Source organism: Rhipicephalus microplus, unplaced genomic scaffold, assembly GCF_043290135.1.
Source record: "Rhipicephalus microplus isolate Deutch F79 unplaced genomic scaffold, USDA_Rmic scaffold_23, whole genome shotgun sequence".
Lineage (NCBI taxonomy): Eukaryota > Metazoa > Arthropoda > Arachnida > Ixodida > Ixodidae > Rhipicephalus > Rhipicephalus microplus.
In genome coordinates, this window is record NW_027464596.1 from 4,071,579 (window position 1) to 4,095,463 (window position 23,885).

The 23,885-nt window shown below is 46.3% G+C and overlaps 1 protein-coding gene across 5 annotated transcripts in view; it reads left to right on the forward strand.

Moving 5' to 3' along the window:
• Positions 1–23,885, forward strand: part of LOC142786393 (neprilysin-1-like) — a 557,390-nt gene that overhangs the window by 506,600 nt on the left and 26,905 nt on the right. For all 5 annotated transcript variants that reach the window (XM_075884067.1, XM_075884068.1, XM_075884070.1 and 2 more), the window contains 3 exons: positions 2,578–2,811; positions 8,037–8,174; positions 16,403–16,582. In XM_075884067.1, the coding sequence (XP_075740182.1) occupies positions 2,578–2,811; positions 8,037–8,174; positions 16,403–16,582 (552 nt within the window). The remainder of the gene's footprint in view (positions 1–2,577; positions 2,812–8,036; positions 8,175–16,402; positions 16,583–23,885) is intronic.

Consider the following 23,885-nt stretch of genomic DNA (forward strand, 5'->3'; position numbering starts at 1 on the left):
CCTTGCTATTTTTAGTTTATATTAATGACCTGTCTGATTGTCTTACCTTCTCCAAGTGCATAGTTCATGCTGACGACACTACAGTTAATAATTCTAATGAAGACCTATCAGTAGTAATAACGCCGCTTAACAGTGACCTTCACAACTTGTCAGGTTGCTGCAAAACTAATAGACTTACTATTAATCCTTCTAATACTAAATTTCTGTTGTTCTTATCACAAAATAAATCAACACTGTGCATTCCGCCCATTTTCATTGATAACCACGCATTACCGGCAAGTGAACAATGTGTTTACTTAGGCGTAAATACTGACCATCATTTGAAATTTCGAAACAATGTCACGCATATTGAATAGAAGTTACCTAACAGAATACGCATCCTCATCAGAGCACGTCCATTTTTTTTTCACGTCCGGTCTCTCGCTCACTTTATTTCGCGTTTGTGCACTTACACATCAATTACTGCATAACCTCTAGGGGTAACACGTACTCCACTCACCATAAACCACTACAAATCATTCAGAACCAGGCTATTCGATTAATCACGTGTAGTTCACCCACCCACAAGGCTAAACAGATGCTACAAGAAAATAAAATTCTTGATGTTTCCGCTCTTGTAAAATTTAATCTCGTCACTTTTCTTTTCAAACTAATCAATAAACAAATATTATCATCATTTCATTAATCATCTTTACTAGATACTAACCCAACTCGTTTAGTGCAGCATAACAATCTCATTCTGCCCAAAGTATGAACAAATTATGGCAAACACACAGTTCATTTTGCGGCCATATTAATATAAAATGCATTGCCATCTTTATTAAAACTTCAAAAATCACATTACTTTTGCCATGAATTGAGGAAGTTTTTGTTATGCGACACTCATTGTTCTACTTAACCGGCTTCTCACGCGCTATGTCACTCTCTTTTCAATCTTTTTTTTTTTACTTTTCATCTCATGCTGTCCATATAGATATATATAAATATATTTTACAGTTTACATTTCAAATTGCATATAGTTGATGAGAACATCGTCATTTAGTTGTAAGTGTATTTCATACTTTAACCTTATATTCTCTTATTTTCGCACTGTTGTTGCCAATCAAATACTTATGTTTACATTTCATAGAAGGTCCCATTTCATTGTATACTACGGGACCTCGTCCCGTATATTCTATTTTGTACATCTTAGTATGAAATAATAAAACTTCTTTTGATTTGATTTGAACCAGAAATAAAAAAAGCACCAACTGAAATGTAACTTTTTTTCCTGAACCACTGGCTTTATAAAGGCTCTCGAAGGGCATACGCAGAGCTACTTCACTCACTGTGAGACGGCGCGCGCAGTAAAGAATAGACAAGGAATCCAGCTCAGATTACAAGCGCAGTATCCGAGAAACAACAAAGCCAAATTAATTCTTATGTATTGACCTTGGAAAAATGCGATACCTACGCACAATTCAGACTACATTGAGCATGTGAAAAAATAATAAATGTAAACAATGTGCGTGCACTTCGCGAAAAAGCAAACTAAGATACACCTAGATCTAACAGTTGCTATTCACTATTGTGCAAGGAAACCGAAGGCCCACTGACGCATATATATATATATATATATATATATATATATATATATATATATATATATATATATATATATATATATATATATATATATATATATATGTATATATATATATATATATATATATATATACGCTTATGTGCCTCGGGTGCCAACGCGTGCGTTTTTTCTTTGATTAATTCGATGACTGGCTGTGGCTCACCCTATCTCTTCCGCCACCTCCTAATAATGATCCATCTGATAGTCAAAAAAATAGTCAAAGTAACTTCTTAATTGTTCATATATTAGCGTAGCACGTCAAAGGTTTCCCTTAGAAGTTTGGTAGGTGTGGGGCTGCAAAAGAACTGACTCTCATAAAGGGCACTTGCTCTGGTTCTCCTGTATGACGGTCTGCCTGTGCTGGCTGTTGTTTAAAATGTTAACTCTTGGGGGTTTTGCGTGTCGAGATCAAAATGGGGCTGGCCACGTCTTAGTGTAGTACTCCGGGGTAATTTTGACGCCCCGAATGATTTAGCACGTGACTAAGCGTAAAAAAATGTGCTTTATTGCACTCCGCTTTCACTGAATTGCGACCATCATGACCACCAAACGAACCCATGACCATGTGCTTCCCAACACGGTGCTCTAACGCCGAATACAGGAGTTCCCTAAGGATCATGCGTTGCTCTACGACCTAGGGCTCCGTTTTCTCGGTAGAAATGACCTTTCGGACCAGTAGGTATACGATTACTCTTACCACTGTCCACATTGCTTTCCAGATGCGCCTGACAGTCTGCCGCCTGTTAATGAAATTTTCTGAGTTCTGTTTTCAACTTTTTCTTAATTTTGCGCAGTGGTGTCCGTCTTTTATTCGTCCACTTTATATGGAGGCTTTCATTTCCCAAATACTCTTCTGCCGAAAAAACAGTTGTCGAGTGTTGGCTTTTGTTTGTGAATACTGTAAGTGACTTCTAGCTACTGTCACGTAGGTTCTTTATTGTTTTTTACCTTAGAGTGACACACCAGCGCCGACCACAGCACAACGGATGCTGAAGCCGCCGACGTCGACGACAACGTCTACCGTCCCGTCACCGTCAGTGGACGGCCATGTTTGTCATTCAGCCCAGTGCGAGTACATGTCCGAGAAGCTTCGAGCCACTATGAACTTCAGCATAGACCCCTGCTACGACTTCTACCAATTCACCTGCGGCACAATTGACAACCCCGACTACTTGCCTTTCCGGCTGGTGAGAAATCGGCGTGATTCATGCTATTAGTACTGAGACGTATGGGTCATACATCTGCCTGATCTTTAAGAGCACATGCAATTGGTCGTTTTCTAGTGCTCTCGAGGCTCGGAAAATGTACGTACAATCGCAAATAAGTACGGTCATTAAAATAATCAGGCCAACATTAAGTGAGTGAGTGAGTGAAAGAGTGAGTGAGTGAGTGAGGGAGGGAGGGAGGGAGGGAGGGAGGGAGGGGAGGGAGGGAGGGTGTGAGCGAGCGAGCGAGCGAGCGAGCGAGGTCTACAATAACCACCTGTATAGGTCAAGTAAACCTGGCTACCCTCGCACGAGCCCACAGGACGACCAGGATTTGAGAGGTCAGGTCCTGTGCCTCAATGAGCCTGTTTATTCAGTGTTGGTGGGAAAGAGAACCGGCAAGGGTACAACCCCACAAGACATGTTCGAAGTTAACAAACCACCACAAATGGGAAATCGTGGCTTGGAACCGTTCGAGGTATATCGCGGGCAGTGCCGCAGGGCTCGGGTAGGTTCTTGTTTGGAACGGTCAGGGTGACAACTTGGGTCCGGCACAACAAAGAGTGTGGCAAGGGCCATACTCATCTTGAGGAATAACGGCGCTTTCATATCTCGTTTTACGTGCAGGGATCCGGATCACCTAGATAGTGAAACCTAGTGAAGCCGAGTGCACTTTCTTGTTCTGATTGATCTAAGCACCCTCAATAGCTCTACCGTGTGCATGAAACCTGACCAATGAGTGATTTTTGAAGTCCTTGGCATTTTTAAAGATCTGTGGGACCTGGGAGCCACCATACCCGTTTTAAGTACGTTGATAGAGGACTTGGAGTCTGAAAAAACTCTGTCGTGTACATCGAGCAATGCCAACCTCCTCTGCAACGTGGGAGCTAGAAGTTCGGGTGGTAACGCAGCTGATCACTTCGGAATCGCAGTAAACGATGACTAACACTGAAAAGGAGGCTTCTTTTTGAGCATAAGAAGCGCCGTCTACAAACCAGGCTCTTTCCTTGTCCAAGCGTACATTGGTGAGCTGAGCTTTACTCTTTGCTCATTTTAGTTTTTCGATGTGGGTTGCATCCATATTGGGCGGCACCCACTGTATGATTGAACCAGACTTCGTTGGGCTGCTTCACAGCATCCGGACCGATGACCATAGAGATGCGTCCCAGCATGCCGAGTATGGCTATACCCACTGGGTACCGGACAGTCCGAAAAACTCTGAAAACTCTTGGGCTTCCACAATTTTTTAATGTGTTCTGGATTCACAGATTGAGAAGGTCTTCCGTATGCGTTTGAGCGGGAATTCCAAAGGCCAGCTTGAAGACTCTTCTAAGTAAGGCACTAATCTTGTTGCGCTCCGACACGATGCAGTTGTCCATAGCTGCCAAAGAAGCAAAGTGACAAAGCACAAATGCGTGAATAATGCGGATCAGATTGTCCTCCTTTATACCCATGTGCCTGCTTATGATTCTTCTCATCAGCCTGAAAGCGCTTTCTGTCTTTGAACAAATGTGCTTCATGGTGGTTTCATTGGCTTCGTTGGACGCGATAAACATTCCGAGGACACTGTGGTGTCCGCGCGTGGAGCTGGGGAGCCGTTATCGGTGAATAATCTAATGTGGCTCTCCGTTCCTGGCTTTCAGGTCCAGTGAGAACCGCTTCTGGGCCTCTTCCTATTGTGTAAGAGCTCGTTCTTAGCGGGCGAGCATCATAGGCTGGTAGAACTAAGATATCGCTCAGTCGCATCGAAGGCCTCTTGCAAAGCAATGCTCTCGATCTAATCCTCACATTCGCTAAGAGCCAGATGGTGATGTCATCGACGTAAATTGTGTGGTTAATGTTCGGTATCTTGTTCAAGGTCTTTGACAGGTTTATCATGCAAATACTGTATAGCGTTTGGGAGATTACCGCCGCCCGAGGAGTCCTCTTTGACCCAAGAGTGATTTCGTGTGTAAAAAGTCTGCCAATCTTTATGTCTTGTAGGCCTAGCGGAAAGTAGAGAGCGCATTAAAGTTTGTGTGCGCTTGCTGCCGTGAAACTCAGCCAAGCTCTTCAAAATAAAGGCATGCGATACGTTGTCAAAAGCCTTTTCCAAGTCCAAGCCGAGAATCACCTCGGTGTCGGGGGAGCCAGAGTCAATGACACTGTGCTTGATCACTGGTTAGCTTTATACAGGCTCTAGAGTCGAGAGCCCTGACCTAGAATCATTCTTGTTGTGCGTGTAGCATTCGTTGGACTCGAGATGGTCAGTCAGGGGGTTGAGCATGCGTCGTACTCACCACCTCAATGACCACCTAGAGTCTATCGAATGCTACACGCACAAAACTGAGCCACTGCGCCAGATTTTGTTCATTTGTTTTGTAAAAACTTGGATGGGGTGATTTTCGAGGTGCTTGGACATTTTGATGGTCATCCCGTTGAGTCCAGGGGTACATCTTCCGTCGAGGAATACGAGAACCCGCTTGACCTCAGCCGCAGTTAAGTACTCGTCCATCAATAGCACGCCATGCCCCTCAGTCTAGAAACTGAGGGGGAATCGAATTGTCCATGTCGGCCATATGAGCTGTTTTGTGAACACCTCATCTGGAGTTGAGATGGTGGCTGAATGAACATCTTTCACCAACGCTCTGTGCTGACTAAGCTTAGTGTTACCATCATGGAGTAACTGCTTGCGGAGTCTGCAGCTTTTACCGATTTTGAGTTGACCCTCAAAAGAGTCACAAAGCTCGCCTCATCACTGCCTGCATAGAACTTCACGATAAGCCTCTACTGTTTCATTGATTTTTGATATTTTGTTGTGTCGTTTTTGTTATGCTGCTGAATCTTTCATCTTGGGAACAGTGCCTTCTTGACTCCCAACAGATTAGCGAGCATACTGTCCACTCTGCTAATCTCAAGATTGGTTGAGACCTCTTTTGGGCCCTACTCACAACTTCTTTTAAACCGTTGCACCAAGAGTCTAGGTCCACGTCCGAAGTGAGGGCACGCTTGGAGTGGTTGACTCGGAGCAAGTCCCATTCAACAAATATAAAGGTCAACCTCAATGACCACTTCGATGATGCAATGATCACTACCGAGGTGTATGGCTTTGTTGGTTCATTTGACATTAGCCTGACTTTTTGGAAAGGTGAGGTCCGGGGTAGTATCCCGGCACATCGAGTTCCTTCTCTTGGTCGGGAAGTCTTTATTGGTTACCAGAGTAAGATCTTCCTCCGTTGTTGTGTGTTGTACGTCCTTACCCGTCCTCGTATTCCCTAGGTAGCCCCACGCCTTATGATAGGCATTGAAGTCCCCCATGACGATGAGAGGTTGACAGCCGACTAAGTGATCGGCCTTTTTGAGAATACCACCAGCCCTGGCCTTTTGTATTCTGCGTTTGAAGTAAACATTTAATACGGGGGTACTGTTTCTTTGTAAGCACTGCTTAGCAGGGTCGGCAAGCAGTTCTGTCATGACGTACTCGACGCCATTGTACGTGATGCCGAGGTCTCACTGACTGCACGTGAACCTTTTGCTGAACAGAGTGGCGACACCGCTCAGCCAAAGTTGGGAAACGGGGGAGCTTGATGGGTGATGTGATCGTTGTTTGTTCATTGCCAAAAGTCACTACTCAGCGGCCGAGCCGCACGACCACCCACCGCTGAAGAAGATACAGATGAAAGCGTGACACGGTGTGGCATCTTAGACAAAGGAAGATTACATCGCCGCATCAGGGCACTTCCCTACAAGGACTGCGATAGACATTGAGCTTGGAATCGGCACCACCCGGAGGATAATACATTCCCAATTCTGCATAAGCTTCACATCTTGTACCCGGAGAGATATCCCAAATGCGAGCCCGTGATGCGGAAATACTCTTACACTAACATATATAACCTACAGCTATCCAGAGCAACCTGTTACAGTCAACATAGGACATATGCATGCCATACAAACCTGGTCGTGGGAGGTGCGACTCACACAACGGACCCTGGGAAGCAAACTGGCGACTCTGGGGCAAGCCCAACGAGCCGCTATAGCCAGTGGAGCCTTGGAAGAAGGGCTCCACCCGCAATGAAGCACTTCTTAAAATGAATGTTGTCTCTCTCTCTCTTTCTTGCAAGCTGATGTCTTGGGGCTTGTCCTTCGTGCTTTTTAGGTATTGCCGCATGGTCACCCGCTTGCTGACGAAAGCTGCGCAATTCAACTGCCAAATTGTTGTTAGATTAGTTGCGTTATTCACGTTTTGGATTATGAATCGGTTTCTAGTGGGCCGCCTGCAGGATGGCATTCTGCATCGGTGAAACGATGATGCTGTGCAAGTTTGGATTTTGTGCTGTAGATGTGCTTGGTAAAAATCCGGGTCTAGTCACCTCCAGTCTAGCTATTCTCTCGCTTAGGGTGACCAGAACCAGATGAAAGTGCGCGATCAATTTTCGCACTTTCGAAAGGCCTGCCTTAATATTGGAGGTGGCCTACTTGAGCTCCGGAAGGAGTTTCACAGTCTCATATTCCCTAGAGCTACATAGGGCGGACGCTTCACTGCACCCATTTGGGGGATAGGCTCCACTGTGTCTCTGGTCGACGATGTTGCATTGGGCTGGAGAGCCGATGGTCTGAGCGCTATTCTTCGTATTTTGACAATCTTGGTGGCTGGCCGACTGATTTCCTGCTTATTGTGAGAGTTTTTTTTCCTAAGGCTATCACGTACGTACGCCTAAGCTCTTCGCGCTCGTTCGTGATTCGCGTGTCAAGTGAGTCTTGCAAACGCCTGAGCTTGGTTACCACCACGGGCTTCATCGGCCCACGTCAGGGAGGATTTCCCCAGGCGTGCACAGGGTTCCCCTTCAGGGGGACGGGGGGGGGGGGTGCAACCCTCTTCGGGTCGCAGTGCCTGCTCCCTATTTTTTTCAATATATGGGGCTGATTTTGCCCACCCCAACTTAGGTGACTAAGCCCCCCCCACCGTACACACGCCTGTAATCACAACTACTGAAAGCCGGTGTATAGTGGCTTGATCGAACTCAGAATGCGTACAAACGTTAATAATAAAATCATGCCTGCTCACTTTATTTTTGTAGGGCCATGATTAAAATATTCATTCTTTGTATGCCACCGCGAGTCACATATCTGCTGTCCTGACGACCAAACCGAAGTAGTTTATTTACGGCAACGTTCTTATCAGCACCTCGTGACACCAACATCATTTCACTGCCCTTTTTTTTCAGATCAGCAAGGTCGTAGAACCGACCATAGTGTCTCAATTCTACACCGAATCCGTTCCTCCGATGAATCAAACGGCTTGGCAGAAAGCAGCTGGCATGTTCAAAGCTTGCTTTAAGCTTGGAATTGAAGAGAAATCTGAGGTGAGTAAGCTCTCTTCTTTTGAGAATGCGAAGAAATTACCTTCGAGAAAGTACTTAATCAGCTGAAAACGAAAAAAGAAACCAAGTGAGGTATTTTGTGTAGTGTTAGTTCTAGATAACACAACCGCGTTGTGTCTTCTATTCCTTTTAAAAAAAAAAAGGCATAGTGAGTTTTTTGCATTTTATGTCAAATGTTGCCTGCGAAACATTTTTTTCTTTTTTGCCTTTTCAATTCGACGGTGACGGTGATAGCGTCATTATGGGGTTGCGTGCACCATTCAACTTGACAATATCCCGCCGGGTGTCATGTGCTTCATGTCCGGATGCAAACGCCCAGCGCAGCTGCCAATCACGGCTGACCGGCGCGCCACGGAGGTGTGTCGGTCACGGTACTCGGCTGCTGAACCGGAGGTGGCGTGTTTGACACGCTCGCGGTGGTCTCCTTTCAAAGGAGACGAACCGCTAGACGCCCCTGAAGTGTTACGATGTCAGTGAGTGTTAAAGGGCCTCTCGCCAGCCTTCAAAAATAAAAAAACTATGAACCCATTATCATTTCCTGGCGTTTCTCGCCTCATTGGTGCACTTTGTGACGCATGATCAGTGATACCCGACACATCTATAGTGTGCATTCTGTCGACTGGTCTATGTGCGCAAAAAATGAGGTGTGCATTGGCTCCTGCACTGCATGTAGCCACTCGCCCATTCTTCATCAGTATTGTGCGTGATCAACTGACTTCATGTCATGCTTCCGATGGTGCAAGAGGCGATAACAGCATACAAGTGCGAAGTCTTCAGATGCTCTAGGTTTGGTGCTGACCTTGTACCCGTGTGTGTAAGAAATAAGTGGTGAGGAGAAAATATCACCTGCAGGAGGGGTAGCGAATTGGAGGAGGAGGTATCTCCCTTGTCTTTATAGGCGGGGTGGTGAAAGACGCTTTGAGGAACACCAGATGATGTGAATTTCCGGAGCCCTCATTAGGCGTCCCTCGTAGGCATGTAGTGGTTTCGGTATATTGAACCTTACAAGTTATATTGTGTTATCATCGGAAGTCGAAGTCCAGGCGTTTTTACAAGCGTCGCAAGATGACCGACAAAATTGAGAAGCCGTCGATAAATAATATGCTTTTCTCAAAAATAAAAGAAAATTGAATGTACGAGATATTTATGAAAACGTGAGACATTATTCAGTTTCCTGAATTGAAGACTTTTGGTAAGTAAATACACTCGGCGCTAAGAAAAACGAAGGAAGGTTACTATGTAAGGTTTTTTTTTCTTTCGCGTATATATATGAATCTAAAAAACTGGGGGACCCTTAAGCTTTCCCTTCAAGAGTTGAACGTGATAGCTAAATGTAGCCTCTAGTGCAACCTTCAATCGCTAAGTAGATACTTATTATTATTGTAATGGGGTTTATTTGCAAAGCAGAACGCAGAAGGTGAAGCAGCGTCCGGCCAAGCGCAGCAAGCACGAGCTTATGCTGAGGGCGATGCTACGGAGCTCGTGCTGTGGGACACACACACACACACACACACACACACACACACACACACACACACACAGTACATTGTGCCAGCAGGCGTGCTCGAATGGCACATACAAGTTTTTGATCTAAAGCAAGAGTTGTATGGCTTCCAAGACACACTCCACGCGCTCACCATCTTGGAGGTCATAAAAAGTCTCACAATGCCTCACGGAGAGCAGAACATTATCTAGCATTTGCTGTTTGCTTGATCAACGCCTCTGGAAAGACATATGTTTTCCGCTAGATGGACCTAGTTTTAGAGCTCTTTGAAAGTTCCTGTGTGTTTTAGCGGCGATTATTGAACTATCCCGGCCTTTTACAACGTAGTTTGAGGTCTCTCAAATGCGCCTACAAATCACTGAATGGGCTCGTTTTCGTCATGACACCTGTCGAACGAAATGCGTCAAAGGGGCCCTGAAACACTTTTTCAAGTAACTATAAAATGAATTCACTAGAAGAGCTTATTGTCTCACGAATTTAACGCCGCAAACGTTTCAAAACTTTATCCAGTGCGAGTGGAGTTACAAAGGTTTGTCGCATGCTGCAATCGCATTATTCCTTCTTTCGTCCGCACGAAAGCACTGGAAGCTAAGCAGGGAGGGGTGGCAGGGGCAAAAAAACTACATTACCCTCTCCTCGAGACCTTGAGCACTTTTTTTTTCTTGAATGCGCGGTTTCTTCAGTGTGATCGCGCGCGCACGCGTGGACAAGTAGTGGCCTCCCGCGGTGATCTCTGTAACTTGCTTTTTTCGCTCACGGACTATTTTTCGCTCACAAGCAACGGCGCCGACGCCGACGGTGGGATTTCTGTGACACGAGCTCTCTAACGCTATTGAGTTAAAATTTAGCTAATAATCAAAGCGCTGTCGGGAGGAAATGCCACTTGTTAAGACGCACAAATATCTTCGGTAAATAGTAAACTTGCAGGCGACGAAGCAAACATTGTCCTAAATGCTCACTTTTTTCAATGCTGTAACAGTACTTCATCTGGATATCCTTAAGACTTCCTGAAATCTGTTCCCAATTCTCTCTCGTCACATCCTACGAATCCAAGTGAATTTAAAAAAAAGAATAAGTAGTCTTAAGTGCACTGGAACTTCAGCAATGGATGACATACTGGCTTCTACCATTAAATATGTCATCATCAACATCATCATCATCGTGCTCCCCAACCAGACTACACCCTCGGCAGGGCTACGCCCACTGCAGTGTAAAGCATGTATCGAATATCATATCTACAGTTCGAGCCCACATTATCAACAGAATGTTCGAGTCCAAAAGCAAACTTAATAAAGCACGAGTCCACCCAGTTCAAAAAAATGGCAGCATATCCACGGAGTGAATGATGGAGAGTGGGGCGGAGCATTCGTCCGTCCATGCGTCCGTCTGTGTGACCGTCCATGCGTCTGTTCGCGCGCCCGTCCTTGCGTTCATTCATGCATCCGCCCCTGCGTCCGTTCATGCGTCCATCCATGCATCTGTTTGTGTGTCAGTTCGTCCATCTATTCAACACTCCAAGTCCCACCATCTCGCATCTTTTTGTCATATATTCCCCATATAGAAGCACCGCCATTCAGTGGACATTCCAAGGACTAAACGAGAGGTGGCACACACACACTTTCTTATGGCTTGCGCTTCGGGTCTACTTCCCACCTTCAACCACCTTGAGTTCATGGTATAAATTAGTTCACTGTATTCATGGCACTGCGGCCCAATGCTCGCTAAACCTTTCTAAAACCAAGGAGGTTACGCCCAGCGAGTATAACGTAGCAACCTTTTCCTGTCAGATAGTGCTCAATGTACATGCCAGTGGCTGATAATGTGAAATGAGAGACAGGAGAATTCAGCTTTTAAGTTCTTACGGCTTGCGCTTCGTATCTGCTTCCCCCCTTTAACCACCTCGAATTCATTCATGGTATATACTATCTCATTGTATTCATGGCCCTGCGGCTCAACACTCGCTAAACCTTTCTAAAACTAAGGAGGTTACACCCAGCGAGTATAATGTAGCAACCCTTTTTTGTCCGATAGTGCTCATTGTACATGCCAATGGCTGCTAATGAGGATCGCAGCGTGCGCGTTGACTAAAAGCCGAATGCTCCTGTCTCTCATTCCCCATTATCAGCCATTGGCATGTACATTGAGCACTATTTTTTATTGTTAAACAACGCATAGAAGAAATCTCTCACCGGCACCACCTTGGAGGTCAAATGTTATACCTATTTCGGGTATGTGCCACTGCTGGTTACGTACTACGAGGGACGCACAAGCCACGCCATAAGGAGCTTCGCCCCTAAAAGGGGGTGCAGACAATTCTGAGACGATTTCCGACCGATATCGATACTACCACTCTTTTCAAAACAGTGATAAACTCACGACTGGAATGACTTTTAATTAAATCACCCTATAGATTCCAGGAAAATAAGGCAAGTGAGGACGCTCTTCTCCAGGTAAAACATGGAGTGTTGCCAAATATTAAGAATCGTTTATACACGGTTGGCACATTCCTAGACCTGCGTAATGCATTTGACAGTGTGAATTACGAAACACTCTTATCTAAACTTCAATAACTATGGGATACGCATTACAATATCAGAAGTAACGCGGAAAAACTTAGAGGATCATTTTCAGTATGTTTCACTCACTGAGGTGACCTGTCTGCATCCTAAAATACAAACTGGCGTACGATAGCGATCTATACATGGCTCGGTATTATTTAACATATACTCTGATGACCTTCCAAGGATTTCACCTACACCGAACATAGTCATGTATTCGGACGACACTAATCTTTTCTCCTTTAGTACATCTCTAAAGCACATTGAAAAAGAAATGAATGAATATTTAAATCTATTGTCTCATTGGCTGAATTTTAACAAACTTTAAATAAATGTTGATTTCATTGATATGTGGGGTTTGACGTCTGAAAACCACCATAGGATTATGAGAGACGCTTTAGTGGAGGGCTTCGGAAATTTCGACCACCTGGGGTTCTTCAACGTGCACCCAAATCTGAGCACACCGGCCTACAGCATTTTTGCCTCTTTCAATTAGGAGTTACAAAAACTAAATACACAATATTTAGGCCGAAAATGAATCGATTCCTCTCAATATCACTGTTTTATTTGAAGGAGAGTAGACAGCACAAGTACAAATGCAAACGTTTTTGGGAATATGGTTTCAAGAACACCTTTCTTGGGACAATAATGCTCAGCACTGACCTCGGTATACTATGTAGTAGGCTATATACAATAAATTAGTTGTATAATATTGATAACACTAAAAAAGCAAAGTACTACGCCTTTATTAACTCAGAACATAGTTAATGTGCATTAGTTTGAGGAACATCAACTGTAAAAATTTGCGGCAAAATGATAAAACTCCACCAAAAGTTTCGAGAACCATCGTGATAGGCCGTGAGATTTACCCGCACATAATCTTTTTGATATAAATTCATCATTGACAGAAAATCAAATTACGTATACAGATTGCTATCGCTCATAAAAAAGCAGCGAATTTATTTTAGTAGCCTATCACTATCATCCCATCGGCATCAATTACGCCGCCAAATAAAAATATAATGGCTCATGCGAACTAACTGCGAACGCCAGGACTTACAATATCTAATACCCCGGCTACTACGCATTGTGAGGAGTTAAATGGACTTTTACGCACCGTGATTCTAACAATATGTAAAAAAAAGCTTTCTGTTACATCTGCGATAATTTATCAATAACTTTAACTACACCGTTTATGCATGTTTTTCTCTGATTTATGCTACAGTTTCAAGCTCAATAATTTAATGCATATAGGTACGCAGTTGTTCAGTGATTGTAGTGTTTTCTTTGATGTGTTTATTTTCATGAAGTTGTGTATGAAATATTCATTTAATAAAATGTTTTCGATGGCTTGTTTCGTTACATGAAGTGTTTGTATACGTATGTTTCATGAAGTGCTTCTGTGATGTCGAACTGTATTGCTTTGTTTGCATTCGAAGTTATGTACACACAGAAGATGCTTTATTGTTGTACGTGCATAAAAATAAGGATTAAGAGCCTCTGTCTGGCAATATGACCCGTTGTTGTTTTTCATCTTTCTGTAAAAAGAGAAAAAAGATGTAATAAACTTTAAATGACCACGGCTCAAAGAAAGCACGTCGGCCGTCTTGCGTCGCGTGTCAGGCTCGTGGGGTTCCCTGACGGAAAGCCGCGTTCCTCTCACAGGAACTGCGTGGTTTGAGCTGGCGGCCGCAGTCATGGGCGCTTTGTTTTTACAGTGACCAGCAGACCTGCCATAGTTTTATGCATACATTGTCTTCACCACTTACTTTACGTTGAAGTGAAAAACAGTCCTAAGGTCACTTCACTCGCTGCTCCGGATCGAATCCCGGCTGTGGCGGCTGCATTTCCGATGGAGGCGGAAATGTTGTAGGCCCGTGTACTCAGATTTGGGTGCACGTTAAAGAACCCCAGGTGGTCGAAATTTCCGGAGCCCTCCACTACGGCGTCTCTCATAATCATATGGTGGTTTTGGGACGTTAAACCCCACATATCAATCAATCAATCAATCACTCGCTGCACCGGCCGTGTTTTCTGAGACTATAGTGTTTTGACTAGCCTGCGCGTGCCTATGCACGGTCATTGTCTATAGCGTTTTTGCTACCCTGTGCGTGCTACACTATGCACGGTCACTGATTTAATGATGATATGTGAAGTTTAACGTCCCAAAACCACCATATGATTATGAGAGACGCTGTAGTGGAGGGCTCCGGAGGTTTCGACCACCTGGGATTCTTTTACGTGCACCGAAGTCTGAGCACATGGGCCTACGGCATTTTCGCCTTTATCAAAAATGCAGCCGCCGCAGATGGGATTCGAACCCGCGACCTGCGGGTCAGCAGCCGAGTACCTTAGCCACTAGACCACCACGGCGGGGCACACGCTAATGAAGTTGATAAGCGAATGTTCCCAATTTTATAGGCTAGATAGAAATACTAGCCTTACCTTATGCATCTGTCTTTAATAATATGCCATCACAACTGATATATCGCCTTTGAGCCATAGTTCTGTTGACGTCACTACACAGTAGTAACACCATTGCATTGCGACACTCCTATATGTCCTATATATATATATACTCCTATATATATATATATATATATATATATATATATATATATTTATGCGACACTATATGTCTTATGACTGTAACTGCACGAGATACGAAGATGCGGCATTATGCGGAAGAAATAACAATTTTGAATGTGTCTGCATGTGTGTTTTACAGCACGCGCGCAAACTTAATTGTGCATGATTCACTATACTACTACTGTCGAGAAAACAAACACACATTCGGCGTTGTCTTGGGCATATGATATGTTTCACACTTAGTGGAAATCTCGGAGCACATGGCACGTGGTGCGGCCAGCGTTGCAGTTACGTGCTGTCATGGCAGGCGACATGCTTCAATACTACGCTCCTCAGTTGTGCGCACGCGCAACCTGCTGCCCGTGCCTTGAATGCAGCGCTGATTGCGCTGCGATGGCAAGCACTCTGAGATTTCCGCGAAGTGTGAAACAGACTGTACATGCATACACATATCACTGGATACGATGGTTAAAGAGGTACTGGCACAAACTTTTGTGGGCTAGGTAGCCTGCATCATAAATTCATGTGAACATGGGTAATCATCTGCAATATATCAACAGCAAAGATGGATTCGAAGATCTTTTACAAGAATTTTGAAGTTTGCAAGCACGATAGAGTGCCACACGTCACACCTCAGCAGTGACATCTTCAAAAGCGATCTGACAGTGACCCCCCTACTTTCATCAAGTCACCATACTGCAGCCGATACAGGTTAAGATGACGTCAAAGCCACGATACCATTTCGCCGCGTTTGCGCTAGCAGACTACTCGGTGGCTGCTCGCGATTCCATGGCCGCGGGGCATCCGTTGAAAGTTTTGTGTTTGGCGCAAAGACGTAAGCAGTATTTTATTCTTTTTTGTGGGGGCGGGTAAGGGGGGCTGCAGGCAAATGGTCATTTTGCACTTTCTGTGCCGTCGCGAATAAAAATTCGGGAGGGTCACGGGCCCAGTGTGCCACGCCCTGTCTTCGCCACAGCACCGCTTTCCCGTTTCCTGTTCGAAAGGACTTGTTGATGCGGACCATGTGAAAGTGCGCCACAGTTCTGACGTGGAAGAGCCTTTCAAACGCTTGGTGGGGATAGCTGCACCCGGTGGCTGGTCGTTCTGGAGCTCCATCTCAAACCGAAACTCTGGATCGGTCGGTGCTGAGGCACCTCTAATAAATTATGTGTCACGTGCTGCAGCCAATAATGTGTCGTCCTACGACTAAGATGCCCCCAGCAACACGTGCACAGCCGTGGGTTGCGGGAGGGGGGGGGGGCATTTTAAAAAAGCTCGCAGCCAAAATATGTGTGCTAGTGACCATTTAGTGAATCGCTGGATGTACGAAGAGAATACATACATCGAATTATCATCAATTGGATATAGTGAAGAAAACTCAATTTGATGGCATTTTGTGCTTATCATTCCGAGGCTTTAAATCTTCTTTCCTCTTCAAGTGGTACTTTCTTGTGGTTTTCCATATAATCTGGTTCCTATCAACCGTTTCGCTCAACCTGCTTACGCACATCACGGCTGTAGCGTAGTTGCAGTAACTTTAAGGAGCTGTATACTTCCAGGTAAGTGACCTCAAGGAATGGATGAAATCTTTGAACCTTGACTTGGCCACACTGACGCCCTCCGAACCTTACAACTCCATCGAGCTCATGGTCCGCTGCTGCCTGAAGTACGGATTCAGCCCGTTATTTGAATTTCAAATAAGCAAGCTCGTATTTGTCGGGGGAAAGAGAAGGCTTCAGGTGAGTGTATGGCGCCTGTTCTAAAACAGAGCAAACGGACGAAGTGTAGGGTATATCGCAGTTTGTGCATACGTGACAGAGTGAGTCTGAGTGAGTGAGTGAGTGTGTGAGTGAGTGAGTGAGTGAGTGAGTGGGGTAGTGAGTGAGGGAGTGAGTGAGGGAGTGAGGGAGTGAGGGAGTTTCTTATACACGTATTGACAGTGACCGTGAGTGAGACGCTGTCTTTGACACGCACTTGTCTAAATATTTTCGCTTAATCGAGTGGATCGAGGCGTCATCGTCTAGTGCAAAGGAGCTAGTTATACGATATTAACAATGCATTCCAGCGCTTACGCTAACACATTGTTCATCAAGTGGCGTACTTGACAGATATGTTCCAAACAATGAATGCAGAACATTGCCTATTTTGTGAAGCAGCAGTTCTGACTCGCTAAATAAGAACGGCACCCCCTTACAAAAAAAAATGCCGATCTTGACATATGGTCACGCTAGGGCTAGCGTGACTTAACAGTTATTTGTAATAAACCCAACGCAATTTAACAGTCATCAACGCATGAACCAAATTTGCGACTACACATGCTTACAACATTAAGCAGTAAGCACGCTAACACTGAAAACGTTTCCTGTAACCATGAATTACATATGCCCATTAGGATAAACGCAGGCTCTAAATATTCAAGACCTATCTTCTACCGCATCAAGCGCGTGAATCGGTCTAAAGAATGCAAAAGCCGCAAAACTCACAATAAGAAAATATCCTAATCCAGAGAGAATTCTGTTGCAGGAGTACTCATATTTCTGTCGCCATTCGTCGAATTGTGTAGTTAGCAACCACTACAGTTAGTGAAAATAAATTTTTATTTGACACAGGTGCACCAAAAACACAGAATAAATAATCAAAGAAAATTATCGCTAGTGCAACGAGCAAGGTTGCGTAAATACACAGGTTATTATTCCAGAAACGTTAGCCGCAACAAGCTGGTACAGGCAGGAACCCGGCAAGCACGAGCCACACACGGACGTCAACGTCTTCTTTCACGCTGGCACAGAGCTGGCGCAACTATGCTTCGGTACAATTACTCCCCGCGCAGAAAGGAGCCAACCTGGCGACCTAGAGAAAGGACACGACAAGGGGGTCATAGCACGGTTTGAGGCGTGATACGTGTACTGTTTCACGCCCACGGCAGCGTTGGTCCGAGGGTGGATCAATGGGCTCAACTTCATAGTTGACAGGAGATGTTTGCCACACCACACGGTAGGGGCCATGGTACTTCGACGAAAGCTTCGGGGAAAGACCGGGAGGGGTAGACGGGACCCAGAGCCAAACCAGCATTCCTGGTTTATAGTTTACAGTAGACGCAGAATAATCGTGGTCAGTTTTCTGGCGCCATTGGTCTTGTGCGATAAATGAGTGAGCGAGTTGACGACACTCTTCGGCATAAGCAGCTGCTTCGGAAACAGGCGTCGCTTCGGAAACATCAGGCCTGTAAGGGAGAATGGTGTCCATGGAACATGATGGCTCACGTCCATACAGGAGGAAGAAAGGAGAAAAGCCAGTGGTTGTTTGTGGCGCAGAGTTGTACGCGTACGTGACAAAAGGGAGCACGTGGTCCCAATTAGTGTGGTCGTCAGAGGCGTACATGGCAAGCATATCTCCAAGGGTACGGTTAAAGCGTTCCGTCATGCCATTGGTTTGAGGATGGTATGCCGAGGATTTCCGATGGACAGTGCGACATGCCTTGAGTAGCTCGTCGACGGCGTTCGAGAGAAACACGCGTCCACGGTCACTCAATAATTCACGAGGTGCACCGTGTCGCAAAATGAGATGGTGAAGAAGAAAGGACGCAACGTCTTTCGCAGTGGTAGCAGGCAGCGCAGATGTTTCAGCGTAGCGTGTTAAATGATCCACGGCGACGATAATCCACCGGTTGCCTCGAAGAGAGTTGGGTAGAGGACCATAAATATCAATTCCGACGCGGTCGAATGGTCTCGCTGGGCAGGTTAAGGGTTGCAAAGGGCCAGCAGTGCTGTGAGAAGGCGTCTTGCGTCGTTGACACGTTGTGCATGACCGAACGTACTGGCGAACGTGCCGATACATGCCGTGCCAGTAGTATCTTAGACGAAGGCGAGAGTAAGTCTTAAATACTCAAGCGTGGCCACACAGGGGGTCATCGTGAAAGGCAGCGCAGATGTCCGAACGCAAATGACGAGGGATGACAAGGAGCCACCTACGGCCGTCCGTCACGTAATTGCGGTGATACAACAAGCCTTCACGGACAGCAAAGTGTCTTGCTTGACGAGAGAGGGAGCGTGAAGTCGTTTCTAACGAACTGTGAGAGAGGACGTCGAGCAAAGAATTGATCCAGAGATCCTTGCGCTGTTCGGATGGCATGTCAGTGATGCTCAACGATGATGAATCGCAAATAGCAGTTGATAAGCAGGCAAGGTCAGGAGGCAGTGGAGAACGGGATAGTGCATCGGCGTCTGAATGTCTGCGTCCTGAGCGATAAACAACACGGATATCGTATTCCTGAAGGCGTAAAGCCCAACGAGCGAGGCGGCCAGTAGGATCTTTCATGGACGCTAACCAGCATAAGGCATGGTGATCTGTGACAACATCAAACTGGCGTCCGTAAAGGTAGGTGCGAAATTTTCCTATAGCCCAAATGATAGCCAAGCACTCCTTTTCCGTGACGGAATAGTTAGACTCTGCCTTCGTTAGTGTACGGCTGGCATAGGCGACAACGTACTCGTCGCAGCCATCCTTGCGTTGAGCGAAAATGGCACCGAGGCCGACACCGCTTGCATCCGTGTGAATTTCAGTGGGTGCATTGGGATCGAAGTGGCGGAGAACTGGCGGAGACGTGAGTAGCCGGCGTAGCGCCGTGAATGCCTCATCGCAGTGGGAATTCCAGCCAGAGACGTCCGCACTACGGGTGAGAAGCTGAGTCAGAGGGGCAATTATAGAGGCAAAATTGCGAATGAAACGCCGAAAATAGGAACACAAGCCTACGAAACTACGAAGCTCCTTTAGAGTAGTAGGCTTGGGGTACTCGGCAACGGCACGCAGTTTGGCAAGGTCTGGCGATATTCCTTTTTTGAAATGACGTGGCCGAGAATTGTGAGTTTGCGGGCGCCAAAACGACATTTCTTGAAGTTTAGTTGCAGCCCGGCTGCCGTAAGGCACTGGAGAACTTGTTCCAGACGGGAAAGATGAGTTTCGAAATTCGCCGAGAATACAACTATGTCGTCTAAATAGCAAAGACAGATGTGCCATTTAAGCACCCTGAGGACACTGTCCATCATTCTTTCAAAAGTCGCAGGTGCATTGCAAAGACCGAAGGGCATTACATTAAATTCATATAAGCCGCCAAGGGGTCACAAACGGCGTTTTTGGACGGTCTGGTTCAGCCATTGGCACTTGCCAATATCCAGAGCGCAGATCCAGTGAAGAGAGAAACTCCGCACCTTGAAGGCAATCCAAGGCGTCATCAATGCGTGGCAGGGGATAAACATCCTTGCGTGTGATGTTGTTTAGTCGACGATAATCCACGCAAAACCTGATGGAGCCATCCTTTTTTCGCACGAGGACCACTGGCGAAGCCCAAGGACTGTGTGAGTGCTGAATAACACCACGTTGCAGCATCTCGTCGACGTGTTGAGTTATGACGTCACGCTCAGCCTGCGAGACGCGGTAGGGGCGCTGACGAAGTGGAGTATGATGACCGGTGTCGATATGGTGAGCGACAACTGACGTGCGTCCCAAGGGAGGTTGTCCGTGGTCGAAGGAGGCGCGGAAACGGTCAAGTAGTTGAATGAGCTGATTGCGCTGGTCTTGCGTAAGGCCGGTGTCTACGCTGCGCAACAGAATGTCTCCGTCAGGTAGTGAGGGCGCGGTGCCAGCTGTGACAGCATCCACGGACATCGGTGTCGTATCAGAACGGGCATCGAAAAAAAAGATGTCATCATAAGTGTCAAGACTCCCAATGCATTCGCCATGCAATAAGGTAGCGGGACAAGGGAACGGATTGCACACGTACACGGCACTGGAGCCATCGGCAAGTGTTATGACGGCAAACGGGACGACAAGGTTCCGGCGACGAGCCCATTCTTGTGACGGCATAAATAGGGCAGTTGAATCGGAAACGGAGTTGCACAAAAAAGATACCGCGGCGACCGAAAAAGCAGAAATGACGACGTCAGCGGCGACGATCACCTTTTTGGGTGAGCGAGGGAGATCTATGAATGTCGTGCTGAATGGAAACAAAACGAGTTGAGCACGAGCGCAGTCAACAACCGCATGATTAGCGGAAAGAAAGTTCCATCCCAGGATTATTTCATGAGACGCATGCGGAAGGACGACAAATTCAACGATGTAAAGCACCCCTTGAATCACAACACGAGCAGTGCATGTGGCAGAAGGTTGGACATGTTGCGAACTCGCTGTGCGTAAAGAAATTTCAACCAGTGGAGTCGTCACTTTGTTCAGTTTGCGGCATAACACTTCACTGATTATACAAATAGCGGAACCTGTGTCGACAAGAGCAGTTTTGGCGAAACCGTCCACAAACACGGCAATCTCGCTAGGGGGCGAAAGATGAGGCCTTGGAAATTTCGTCGGTGGCGCAGCTCTTGCCTCAGGAACTGCGGCTGTTAGTTTTCCTCCTGGGCGTGGTTGGAACGGCGAAGCATGGGGGAAGGAGACCGAAGACGGGGTGAAGGAGATCGACGTCGGCTGAAGTCTGGTCGACGTGAGCGGGGGTCTTGTGAATCAGGTGTCACACGCGATTCTGATTGCCGAGGTATGTTGCCGGAATGCTGCACATCACTAAAATAGAATCCACGGCGACGACAGTAGCGCGCGACATGTCCTGGAATACTACAGTTGTAGCAGACGGGCCGGTTATCGGGAGTACGCCAAGAGTTTACAGGTGCTCGAGGTGGTGGAAAGGGCCGATTTACCGGATAAGCTGAAACTGGTGACCTGTAGTAGTTGGTGGCTGGACTGTATGAAGGGAGCGGCGGTTGGGCAGGAGGTCGGAGGACGGCTTCTGCATAAGTCAGCGGTGCAGCCACTGATATTGGGGATGCGGGCGAAGGAAGAGCCTCGGCAACTTGCGTCTGAATAGCACGGCGAAGTGAGTGGTCCAGTGTTGTGGGGGTCTCGTTGATGGTGGCGACAAGAGAGAGCTGTCGAGTAACTTCTTCCCGGATGTACTGTTGAATTTGAGGCATTAACACGCTGTAGTCGGGGCCACTGCTTTTGCACTCCAAGGCCGAAATATCAGCTGTTTGCGTATTAGCGCGACGTGTAGAAACTCGTTGCTTGCGCAGCTCATCGAAACTTTGACATAACTGAATCACGGCCGTGACGGTCTGTGGGTCTCTGGCCACAAGCATATGAAAAGCGTCGTCATCAATGCCTTTCATTATATTCTTAATTCTGTCAGCCTCCGTCATCCTGGCATCAACTCGCCTACAGAGGCTGATCACATCCTCAATGTAGCTTGTGAAGCTCTCACCATTTCGCTGAAATTGTCCCCGCAGGCCCAGTTCAGCACGAAGCTTACGCATGGCTGGACGATCGAAAAACGAGGTGACGGCCTCTTTGAAAACCGACCAGGTGGGGATGTCAGCTTGGTGGTTGGTGAACCATAGGTTTGCCAAATCCGTCAAGTAGAAGATGACGTGAGTCAGCTTCGCAGGGTCATCCCACTTGTTAATCGCGCTGGCATGCTCGTACTCTGCCAGCCAGTCCTCGACATCTTGATCTTCAGTGCCGTTGTATACTGGTGGGTCACGCAGACGAAGTACACCAGAACACATGACAGGTGGCAGCGTGGAAGAGCCTTGTGGGGGATCGACGCGCTAGGTCATCACGGACTGAGATGGTAGCTTACGGCTGCGGAGCTCCAGGACGTTACCCAGCACGTTTCCACCAAATGCAACGAGCAAGGTTGCGTAAAAACACAGGTTATTATTCAAGAAGCGTTAGTCGCAACAAGCTGGTACAGGCAGGAACCCGGCAAGCACGAGCCACACACGGACGTCAACGTCTTCTTTCACGCTGGCACAGAGCTGGCGCCACTATGCTTCGGTACGCTAGCAATGCTTATCGTAAGGACATCAGAAAAATGTGTTTTACACAGCAATCGACCTGACAAACGGGTACGGCTAAAGTTCATATGCACAAGACATGGTAATGCCCCACTAGCAAAACAATCTCTGCGAACCATCGCAGTCACAATAGCGGTAAAATCTTTGCATCACAGAGTCCTATAAGGCCGGTCTGTTAATTGTTTTTGAACCAGAGTGATTGCACTGAAAATAGCATTCCATTAAGGGTGCTAAAACGTTTCAATACATACTGTGACAGCTTCTTTAAAGCACTTTGTATACGGGAGCTGCGTTCGTATTACTTCGAAAACATGAGCTTTTCAGTGAGAATTTTCACTTCGCTATTCGAAAAATTTCACCTTCATGTAGTGAAAGAGCTGAGCAGCCAATGGGTCAATTAGAGAGCAAACTGTCTACTGGCATACTTGAGCTCAGCACAAAAATATTGTAAGCAAAGTCCACTGACATAGCGGTGAGCATTCGTAAGACGGTGTCATCAAAAGTTTTGATGTCTACGCCCAACGCATCGCACGTTCATACACACGTTCGCACACGAGTAATGCAGCAATGGAGCGTGATCTTTGGCCGCGGCGCTAGCGTGCACGGCAGAATTCATACCGCGATTCACACTGCCGATGAAGTTTATTATACCATCATGAAAATACAAGTGGCATGATTCAGAAGTTTAACAAAAGTTCCGAAGTAAGTATTGTCAGCGGGCCCACCTAGCGATATTTTTTTATATGCGAGTGTATACAGGGCAGCTAGGCAAGTGACAAGACAAAAAAAGTAGAGTGAAAACACGAACTTATAGGTGAACATAGTTTACATAGAAGCACTGTTTGCATCCTGTAGAAGACACTCAGACGCAAAAGACAGGCAGACATGATGGCATCTTTGGATTTCGCCATGAATGACATCGACAAATCACTCATATATCTCCAGTGCTCACTGAAAATAAAAAAAAAACGTAGAATGCCAGAGAAGACATGTGTTAGCCCCACGATAATGTACTGTAGTATAGGTAACGCTCACTTTTCTGACTAAATATTAGGGAGCTTTAGAATAACGTTTGCAGGCGCTGCAGGCGTCACCGGCATAGCGGGCGTCATATGATTTTTAGAATAGCGCTTGCCCTCTTGCAAACTGCAACGCACAATAGCAGCGACAGCATAGCCTCGAAACT